Genomic DNA, 11,737 nt, shown 5'->3' with positions numbered 1-11,737 from the left:
TCTCTCTTTCTCTCTCTCTCTCTCTCTCTCTCTCTCTCTCTCTCTCTCTCTCTCTCTCTCTCAATCCCTCGTTCCAGGTGTTCAAGGTGATTGGGTTCCACCTGTGCCCGGGGCTCAAGAATAAGAGGAGGAAGACAGAGTCGAGCGGGAAGAGGAAGATCTGTTTGAATGGATGTCTGACTGAAAATAGATGTAAAAAGTTGTTGTTGTGAAGGTTTGTGGTGGGAGGTTCAGGACCAGGGGCCCGTTTCAAGAAGCAGGTTTAGTGGAAACCAGAGATGCTCATGAGTCCCAAAGCTCGAGTCCGAGTCGAGTCTGAAGTCTTTCGAGGACGAGTCTCAAGTCGAGTCTGAAGTTGAGTCGCACTCGAGTCCGAGTCTCAAACTCGAGTCCCCATCTCTTATCATCATCCCTTTTACCGTAAAAAACAATACCAACAACTTTTTACTCCTCCTTTACTCTTTACTTAATGAAATGAAAAATGAAAATACGAAGCGTAGCCGCTAAACCGGAAGTACGTAGATTTTCACAGTAAGAATCGACGCAACCGTCTGTAATGACAGTGGTTACCAGGGTAACAAGAGGACCGCCAGCGACCCCCCCCCCCCCCCGTCAGCCGTTTGCACCGCTCGTCAGTGGCCCGCGTTCGGTCCAAGTCGGCAGTATCTGGCCCGAACCTGAAATGATTTCGACATCCCTGCGGTAAATGGTCAATGCTTGCTTAGCTAAACATGTTTAATTCAATTCAATTCATTTTATTTCACAACACAAACTGGGATCGATCCGATAAATAAGATTTAAACCAGCTGAGTGCAGTTCCTTTGATGCCAATCAAGTGTTCCAGTCTCTGCAGCAGGATACGGTGATCGATGGTGTCAAATGCAGCACTGAGGTCCAGCAATACAAGGAAAGAGACAAGTCCTTGGTCCGATGCAAGTAGAAGATCATTTGTAATTTTCACCAGTGCCGTTTCTGTGCTATGATGCACTCGAAATCCTGACTGGAAATCCTCGAACAAAGCATTGTTTTGTAGAAAGTCACATAATTGATTCGTGACAGATTTCTCAAGGATCTTAGCGAGGAAGGGAAGATTAGAGATGGGTCTGTAGTTAGCCAACACCTCTGAAGCTAGAGTAGGTTTCTTAAGAAGAGGTTTAATTACAGCTACCTTTAAGGACTGTGGTACATGTCCTGTCAACAAAGACAGATTCATAATATCCAGTAGGGATGTTCTAATTAACGGAAAAACTTCCTTAAGCAGCTTAGTTGGAATCGGATCCAGGAGATAAGTGGAAGGGTTGGATTTCAAGATTGTAGAAGTCAGTTGATCAAGGTTGATGGAAGAGAAACCATTCAAGTAGGTATCAGGGCCCACGGCTGCATCCAAGGATCCTACATCCGAGGACGGGTCGGCTCCGTTTGGGGGCAGGAAACCATCAATTTTCTCTTTGATAGTCAGAATCTTATTATTGAAGAGTCCCCATCTATTCCCATTTACTCACCTATCAGGGTGGGTTTTCAGATGCCTGATAAAATTTGATGTGGTTGAGCCAGAATCTTTTATTGTAACCGCACAGCAGCGGCCGACATCTTTCTCGTGTGTATAATATATATGTCAATGTATGTGTTACGTAGGCAGGTAACGGAGAGAGCGGTATAGCGAGCTCATCAGATGTTTCCTAAAATTAAACATTGTTCACAAGTCCCAAAGCTCGAGTCCGAGTCGAGTCTGAAGTCTTTTGAGGACGAGTCTCAAGTCGAGTCTCAAGTCACCGTGTATGCGAGTTTCAAACTCGAGTCCCCAACTCTGGTGGAAACCCTCCTACTTGAAACAGACCCCAGATAAGACTGGGGTACTCTATACATTGCTAATTTCACGTAGTCAATTCCTGTCAAGAACCATGAGGTTATTGGTTGATGCCTCTGTTGTATTTAGTTTTTCCAAAGAAAGTTAGATAAGTGTGCTTTGCCATTTTTTTTATTCTGTTTCTAGAGGTGGGTGGTCAGATTTTTAAGTTGCTTTTTCTCAAATTTGTACATTCTTCGTAGAGTATTTGTTTTAAGCTTCTTTGGTTGAGAAAGCTGCAGAGAAAACATCTTCCTGGTATCATCATCAGCCCCATCATGATTTTGCATTTGTTTTGTTTTGATTCTTTTTTTCTGGCCCATCTTTAATATCAGCTCTTAAATTTGACACACTTAAATTGTTGTAATCAAACATATTACATTAATGAACAAATCGAAATAAGTCCGTCTTTGAAAATGCATCACCCTCTCTTCAGAGCATGCTGAAAATTGGTCTGTTCCTTTAAGACGTTTCATTAACTGTATCCATTTAGTTGCAGAATTGAAAATCTAATTGGGAAGTGGTTGTAATATCTGTGGGTATGCTTATGTGTGATCGTGCGTGTGTGTCCAGTGAATTAAAGGCAGCTTTTAATTGCATTGTTCTTTGATCAAGGCATGTTTATTAGTGGGTGAAAGTCAAATTAACCTTTCCATCGGCCCTGGCATTTCCTCTTCTCCTAAATGGAGAATTAAAGACCATTGGAAAGTCATTAGTGAAATTTACTGCTTCTGTTGGCTGGTCAGACGTTAGAGAGGCTGCAGGACCACACAACATTGTTTACTGTGTTCCGCCATGTCACTTTTTATTGTTTAAAGGAGAAGTATATGGAGATGAAAATACTTTCCTTCCAGAAGAATAATCATTTCTTCAGTTAAGAGTCAACGTGGGTTAGAATGCTACAAGCTCTAACTATCTGTAAATGACAATTGTATTGTGTGGTGTACCTGTACAGAAATAAATCCACTATCAGCTGTTGAAAAAAAAAATATCCAGATTTTTACTTGTTCTGTTTCTGTGGTGAGGCCCTCACTAAAGCGTCCTTTAGAGTAATTCAACGTGAAACCCTCCATGATTGCTAGAGGTGTTTTTGGTATTTTGGTATTTAGGCGGTTCTCAAAATTCAAAGGGTTTTTTTGTGTGCCAGATTGATTTATTTCTTCACCAATAACATACAAACATATGTTTACCCTTCATCCTGACGAAAAATATCCTGATAGACAAAGTAGTTCCTATGATGGGTATGCCATTTTCAGGGCAAAGTCCAACAAACAGGGACCTTACATAGCTGATGAGGTTTTAATAAAACATCACATTAGTTCATTCATTGTGCCTAGCTGTAACCAGATGACAGTCCGCCTATGGAATCATCAATTCCAATCGCCCACGTACTAATTACAGCCCACTCTCACTTCAAGAAGGTGGATTAAATACGACTATCCTCACACATCCTGTCCACACCGATGCTTTTACGGGCCGTACTGCTGGCAAAGCTCTGCAATCCCTCCCCACCCTAACCCCAGTTATTTTACGTGGCAAATGGTTTAAATGGTGTTCAATTTGTACTTCTAGCTCATTCCTGTAAACCTGGGGGATTTGTCCCCAGTGCTCCCCGTCTTGGTTTAGCTGCCTTGCCAATTTTTGGAGGATTCTAAGGATGGAGCCACCTGCACCAAATTAACTATTTCCATTTGTGGTAATAAATGCTAATAACATATGTTCATAATGTATCATTACATTAGCATCATAAAAAATGTTCCCAAAAGGAAATTCAATAAAGGATTGTAAGTCATCTTTTTCAAACGTATGGTTAAAAATCAGTGTGTGCTGCATGAGGCCCATTGTTATTCCTGCAGGATCAGGACAGTAACAAAAGAACTAAGTTAATGGATAAGTGTTGAAAGAGCAATAGATTATGGATTAGTCGATCCATTCTTAACTCTACAACCTTTCAATCTTCCATTCCACCTCTAAAAAATGTTCTACCGACATGATTGCTAACAGTGGGGATGGTTTTGATGCTTATTTTAAATCACTGCAGGACCATGTTACAATAATTGGAAACAAAACACAACCCCCCGTCTGGTCTTTTAACAGAAAAAACGGTTACTTGGCTATACGATATATGTATTCATTATTTCTGTCGAATACATCTTATCAGACAAAAATACTTTATTCTTAAACACATATGTTCACATTGACTCTTGAGTTGGTCATACAGACCTGTCGGATCTGATGATGAAAATGTTCAGCACAGTAAACAGAGTCCCCTGGTGGTGGGGACAGAGCCTCCTCACATGAGGACAAGGGACACATGCTTCTCAATGTGCTGCAGATGAACCGGAGTTTGAACAAAACCATGCAAGTTTGGTAATTGTTTATTCTTGTAGGTTTTGTCATGATAATCTCATGTCATTTGAATTATTTTTTATTTTATATTTTCATGACCAGATAGAAATATAATTTGTACATGCTTGTTTTCAACACTTAGGAAAACCAAACTATTGAGAATAAAATGACTTATAACAATTATGAAATTACAAACTACAAAAAATTAATAATGGGGCACCACACTGAAATCAGGAAACAAAAAATAAACTATTTAAATGGTCTCGTAATTTACACAAAAGGTCAATAGTCAAATAATATTCCACATTCAGAAGAAACCGTAAAGGTTTGAATTTGAGCAGAAGCCACGCTATGCACACTCTAAGAAACATACGCTGAGATTCACGGTTATTAACTGTAATATCTAACTTCAATATTCACTGTAATTTTTGGTCACAACAATAGTGTTATAACTATAATATGAAGAACGGTAACGTCATTCTGTTCAAAGTTTGTTTATATTGTAAAACTAAACAAAGTGCTTTTTTGGCAATAACAATTTTGCTGCAGTTTATTTTTGTATCTTTGTCATTCTGGTAATTAATATATACATATACATACTCGTTGCTCTTGTCTGTGATTATTATGTTCCACGCATCGTGTTGCTTCAGTGAGCAGAGCAGAGACAGTTCAATGGGACGCAGAGTAAACGTGTTCACATTTCCACCACTAGGTGGCAGAATACGTGTATTTCAACCATAGATTTAATTATATTTAACTGTTCATCTTATTTATCTGTTATTACAGATGTATTCAATGCTTCCTATTTCATGTGATTTTGAGGGTTCATTGTTGTATTCATGTTGTTATATTTATATCATGAAAGAGGGAGCATGTGTTGTTCATTAATCAATAAATAATGACAGTTATGGTTAGGGTTAGAATGGAGACGTATAGTTAATAAATTCTGGTTTATTTGTCACACTTCCATCCTAAATTGAACGTTTAGGCCCAAGAGGTGAAAGGACCCAGATGATAAGAAATGTTGGTCAAATGCTGTGGTCTAAGGAAAATGACTTGTATGGCATTCAGACATTTTGACTGTAGAATGTTTTACATTTTTTCTCGCTAGAGAAGCACAATGAAGACGTTAATTAACTTCTACAATGTTACCTTTCATGTGACCTTCAGAGTGACCTCTGGAGCTGTGGACGGATACCACCGTCAGGCTAGAATTGGGTTGGGAACCATTGCAGCAGACTACCTGCTCCTAAGCATGTTGGAAACACCACCATGACACTGTTACAGAATATGTATTTCCCGCCAAATAACACTTGTCTGCTGAAGGTTTTACATTTTAAAACTGTTAAACTGTGACTGTGAACTGAGAGAATAAACGTGTCCCTCAATATGTAGATAAGATTGCAGTTTAGTGACACTGGAATGTCATTTAGTAGAAGAAAGGATTGTTTAGAGAGGTTGTCTCCAGTGACAGAGTGACACCTTTAACTTGAAATACAATATTATATCATCTCTATCATAACCAAGGTCAAAAGTCACATTTATCTTGAGGACACTGTGATGTCCTTGATAAAGCAGCAACCTGGAGTCACATGGTAACTCTGGAGGTGGACAGTTAGTAACTAGTAATCATGTACTCCATAAATCTGGCCTTAATAGAAGAGTGGCAAGACAAAAGCTGCTATTGAAAGAACCATAAGAAATGTGGTTTGGAGTTTTCCACAAGCCACGTGAGAGACACAGCAAACATGTGGAAGAAGATGCTCTGGTCAGATGAGACCAAAACTGAACTTTTTGGCCAAACGCTGTGTGTGGTGTACACCCAACACTGAGCACAACATGCCAACAGGGAAACATGGTGGTCTCAGCATCATTTCACATTCTATTTCTATTTGACCTATTTAAAAGTAGAAGAAAGAGATAAATATAGTGCTGACAACATCTTCTTGTAACACCAATCAGGCATTTGAGTCTATCTAGAAACATTGTCGCAATTTATTGAGAGCGCTGTCCGGCAGTACACTAACATCTGGGTAAAACACATTCCATGTCTGCAGCTCCTGGTCCTGAGCGCTTTGTTGGTGCAAAAGTGTGACAGTGAGTCCACATCTTCTTACCGCTCTGCAGCTGCGAGAAGCTGCCCTAAAATCTGTCTTTCAGGTGGAACTAACATGAACGCAATCAGTGACAAATCAAGGCTTAGTTTTTTCAAAATAGTAACAATTCTGACGGCAATTAAACTGAAGAACTTTCTTTGATCCTTTGACTTCTTCGGCATTATCATTCAGTTCAAGGATTGAAGTGTGACAAATAATGATGTTTAAATACACGTATTCTGCCACCTAGTGGTGGAGATGTGAACACGTTCACTCTGCGTCTCATTGAACCATCTCTCTCTTCAACACAATGCGTTGAACATAATAATCAGAGAGCAACGACAATTATTTATTTATTTATATTATTTAATGAACTTTCTGGTTCTGGTTCTGGTATATTACTCTGGTAATCGCTGGCATCGCAGACGAATTTCTAGCATGTAAACGTGCCATTGCCATTGCTCTTACTGTGAAAATGTGAAAAATGTTTTTCCGGTTTAGCGGCTACGCTTCGTATTTTTGTTTTACTGACAAAACCCAAAAAAGGGATTAACGGAGTTTGTTCTAAACGAAACACGAGAAAACGCCCGCCCACTTCCGTTATACCGCTTTAGGTTTCAAACGAAAAACGAGAATTCTGGGTTTTTGTTTTCTGGGTTTTACGGTAAAGGGACGATCAAAAGGTACACGGACCCCGGTCCAGATGTGCGTCACACGGAGCCGCCGCTCGGAGGAGGAAAGATGTCCGGCCTCGTGCTGCTGGTGCTGTCTCAGACTTTGTGCGTGTGGGCAGCGCACGGTGCAGGAGAACGGCGCTACGCCATCAGTCTGAACGAAATGTTCCGAGAGGTGGAGGAGTTGATGGAGGACACCCAGCACCTTCTGGAGGAAGCTGTTGACCAGGTCTGCTTCACAGTTTATTCATTCATTCAAGGACTGCAGTTTACATCTCTTTGACAAATAGTGAACATCAACAGAAAACTTCGTCAGATCTTATAATCACAGCAGTGGAAAGTGTCACATCCCATTCCGCTTCATTTGGACTAAGTAGACTACGTGTTGTAGCAGCACACTAGTCTGGTACATGTCCAACAATGTATCATACTTAGGTCCTCGTCCTAATGGTAGTTACTAAAAAATGGATATTGTCTATTCAATTGAAGAAAAGAATGCATGGATAATCGTTTTAAACTTCGAAAGCTATTATGTCTGGCCAGGTGAGACTGGAAGACAGTAGTGAGGTATGTTTTATCCCCTCGAAATGGATGTATAATACATCTGCTCATATTTCAGTGCATGACCACTGTCTGGTTTTGAACATTATTAAACTACCGGACGGTTGTCAGTGTAACCCCCGGGGCCCCGAGGACCCTTCCTCTCCAAATGGAGACACAATGTATGTGCTTTGTTCTGTGAGAGATTAATTCTTGAATTCCATTCAAACCATCAGATAACTACAGAGAGTGAAAAATCCTCTGTTACCTCACTGGATGAAACAAACAAGACAATAATAGATGGAGACAGAGCGGTTCAGCTCCTATACAGAGCGGACAAGGTAGGGGTCCCTTTATTATAATAAATATATATAAATATGTAACTCTCAGACATAACCTTTTCATTTCTCAGCAGCCATGATTTCATAAATGGATAAAACAATTGTTACTTACAGTTTTACTACTTTCACATCTTTATTGGGTTCAGAATGGGCTCTTGGCTTGTGATGATCAAATAGGTTGCTGTTCAAGTTATTATAGGGCTGAGGGTAGTTTTCCTTTTTTGGATCCAACATGTCACTCCGTTTGCCATTCATAGGAGACGTATAATGAAACAGGAGATACTCATCTTTCACACATCCATGCGGAGATTTCTGGCTATTGGAACGGTGCGGATCACGTGAGTCTCCTGCTTCATCTGTCGGGCCCAAGTCAAAGGTTAGAGATCTGATGCACTGCGGCCTGTTAGTGTCCTGGTGGTTTGGTTTCAGCTCAAATTATTAGAAGTAAACAAAATAGCTGATCAAGAAATCATTTTTAACAGAGTGGGCTCTTTAAGCAGTGCTGTGCTGAAAAATGTTTCACCTCACTGTAGGGTTTCATTTAATCGAATTAGTTCAATTTGATATTGCTTGTACAGTGATGGAAAGGTGGAGGGTTTTCTTCTGCCCAACAGGAGGCAGGCATGGATTGAGCTCTCTGTTTTTCCATTTTCCATTACACATTAGTTTTGATCTTTTACTTTCCTGTGAGCTGTTAATAGACCATGTGGAAAAAAGTACAGCAAAGCCAGTTTGCCAGGCAGGATTAGGTCTGCTCTTCTAGAATGACTAACTGTATAAAAATTCCACCCTGTAAGTGGAGTCAAACTCAAATTACACTCAGGGAAGTTGCAGTCGAGTTGGTGGAAAATTCCCAGTGGGTTCTAAACGTCTGTAGGTTGCTGTTAGTACTTTTTAAAAAGGGATTTTAGCAGCTGGAATGTTTACAGCAGTTGATTACACTTCACCGTGCTGTCGTTGCAGCTTCATATGCATAAAATACAAAAAATGTAATAGATATCCTTGGTTACTAAATAACTCAGATACATTTGATCTCATAGTTAAGATTCAGCATATTGAGTCCATTATTATAGTTAAAAGAACAATATTGGCTTCTCTGAATGAACAACAGTCATATTTCCTCCTTTTTGTCTGATTGGATCTGGATTGGATTGGATTTTCTCCACTCATGAGATTATCTCTTATTGCCATCTACAGATAAGCAGAACTGTAATACAAAAGAACAAGTGTTCAACTCTCAGAATGCAGGTTTTATTTACTTCCAAAAGCCCAAAATATCCCTAAAAGGGGGAATAATAAGAAACACACTTAGTATTGATCAACAGTAAAGGTGTCACAATTTTCCAAATCTATGATTCATTTAGATTTGATAGAATTTTAGATGCATGCATTGATCGGTATGCTTCACAGGCAGCTGTGTTCTCTTTGGAGTGTGTGTAGGAAGTTATTGCGAGAATCACCAATTCCGCATTTGGCTTTAAGCCTAAATGGCCCCTGTCTCCTTTTCCAGCCTGCCTCTGAGGTTCTCTGGTGGTTATGAACATCGATTCACTGATGTAACTAAAACCCTTGGTGAATCAGCTATTAAACTCTGAGCTACTGGAACACTGCCTTGGGATCTCAGAGCTGCTGCAACAACTCCTGGTTTCAGGAACTGGGTTTCTGGGTTCCCACACTGATTTCCCAAAGGCGGCCCATAAAGATAACGACTGAAACAAAGTAATGAGATCAAAGGAGGGCCTGTTAGGCAGCGTCTGTTCCTCTACCCACTGCGTCTCAAATGTCCCCACGTTACAGGTGTTGTTGCCTCCTGTATGCAACATGTTCCTGTAGATAATTGAGTTTACATCATATTTAGAATTCAACCGTTGTAAGGTTTGACATCAGAGCAAGTTTAGGAGCTGTCAACATGTGGTTTGGGCATACCAACTGAGATGATTATAGAGCAGATCTGGAAAACTCTGATGTCATTTGTGTCCATCAGACAGTTTCCATGGACATGTATTCTCTGTGGAGTTGATGGTCTCTGAAAAACTTCAGAGACCATCAACTCCACAGAGAACTCATTAGATGGCGGATGCAGTGTACAACTGTTACTGTGATACAAGAAAATATAACACCCAATAATAGTTGGTTGAGAGCTTCAGTCGTTCAGCCTGGGTTTTAGATCAATGCAGTTATTACCCAATACGATAATGAATACATCGTAATTCAAATTAAAAAGCTAAAATGTCTGTAATCCCACAAGATGCTGAACATTGTAAATAAACTGATGATGATATACTGTATATATATACATATGTAGGTATACATATATGTATGTAACTGTTATTATCTCTCAATCCAGGAGTGCATGGTGGATGAGGACTGTGGTCTCCTGAAATACTGCTTGTATGAGATTGAGAACTCCAAGTGCCTCCCCTGCATACAGACGGACATGGTGGGGATTCAGCTGAATGTCAATGTTAGCAATTGGTGGCCACCAAAGTAGAGTTCAAACAAGTCAGCCCATTCACACATGTGTGTAATTTAGAGTCATCAAGTGAACCAAACTGTGGGAGCAGGACGGAGAACCCACGTGGCCATTGGGAGAATTGGGGATTGAACCCTCGGCCATCTTGCTGTGATAATAGTAGCAAATATGATAGCGGAAGTGTTAATCGTGTTGATCCACAGTGATCTGGTAAATCTTACAAATCACTCTTGCTTTGAGGTAACAGATTTAGCCTAAACAGCCCGATCTGCCCTACAGGCTACTAACAGATAATAGAGGACGTGTGAATCATGTACAGTGAAGCAGAAGCAATCACATTTCTCAAATATTTAAATGTTATAAATTGACACATACCTTTTACTGGTACACATATAGGAAGCATGTATGCAGCAACAACCCATGTGTACTTTCCATACATTTTGCGTCCCCACCTAGCCATGCACTAAGGATGTGGAGTGTTGCTCGGACCAGATGTGTGTGTGGGGTCAGTGTACGGTCAACGCCACCAAAGGAACGGAGGGATCTATCTGCCAGGCTCAGAGAGACTGCAGGCCCAATCTCTGCTGTGCCTTTCAACGGGGTGAGCTTTGACTTTGCTTTTACTATGTTCTTGTCTCAGACTGTTCTTAATGTCTGTGAAACAGTGCCTGGGTATATCAAGTGGGCTTTATATTTGGTGTTGGTGTGAAGCAGTAATAAAGTGCCCACTCAGCCATTAGTGTTTCTCTGCTGCTTCTACAGAGCTGTTGTTTCCAGTTTGTAATCCCAAACCAGAAAAGGGGGAGTCCTGTCTGAGCCACCCCAACCTGCTGATGGACATGCTGGCCTGGGACCAGGAGGGTCCCCGTGACCACTGCCCCTGTGCCGACAACCTCCAGTGCCAACCTCATGGGTGAGAGCAAACATAGTATAACTTTACACTATCAAACATGGGGGAGGAAAACAGTAAGACAAATGATTAATGCTGACATTTTCTTTCTCTAAATTCCTCTTTCTTTCTCTCACACAGACAAGGATCTGTTTGTGGAGAGTAGTTCTGGAGATGAAGAGTGCATAACCATCTCAGAGCTATGCCAGCGTCCTGCTGATCAACCGTTTAGAAACAAATAGGATGTTGTTTTCCAGACAGGACTTGCACTGTATTGTTTATGCCTTATTAATGAATGAAATGAACACCTGCCATAAACAAGGTGAATGTTGACTATTACTAGGTCATCTGCCAGCATCCTTACTTTAAGAAATACTATTCTTAAAAAGCAATTCCTTAGTTAACTAGTAGTGGATTAATGCGAATAAACATAAAGAAAGACCATCTGTGTCCCCGAAACACATCTTTTACACGTGTTTATATGTGTTTACACACAAATGTGTGAGCTGCCAGCCTCACTTACAGTACT

The 11,737-nt window shown here is 40.5% G+C and overlaps 1 protein-coding gene across 1 annotated transcript; it reads left to right on the top strand.

The window, feature by feature from the left end:
• Nucleotides 1-6,950: 6,950 nt before the first annotated feature.
• Nucleotides 6,951-11,650, top strand: dkk3b (dickkopf WNT signaling pathway inhibitor 3b). The gene is made up of 7 exons (XM_037451000.2): nt 6,951-7,194; nt 7,742-7,846; nt 8,104-8,184; nt 10,194-10,286; nt 10,776-10,920; nt 11,082-11,232; nt 11,350-11,650. The coding sequence occupies exons 1-7, from the start codon at nt 7,033-7,035 to the stop codon at nt 11,372-11,374; spliced, it is 762 nt and encodes a 253-aa protein (XP_037306897.1). The 5' UTR covers nt 6,951-7,032; the 3' UTR covers nt 11,375-11,650.
• Nucleotides 11,651-11,737: the final 87 nt, after the last annotated feature.

The sequence above is a fragment of the Pungitius pungitius genome, chromosome 6 (assembly GCF_949316345.1).
Source record: "Pungitius pungitius chromosome 6, fPunPun2.1, whole genome shotgun sequence".
In the NCBI taxonomy this organism is placed as follows: Eukaryota; Metazoa; Chordata; class Actinopteri; order Perciformes; family Gasterosteidae; genus Pungitius; species Pungitius pungitius.
This window is presented reverse-complemented; position numbering and strand designations above follow the sequence as displayed.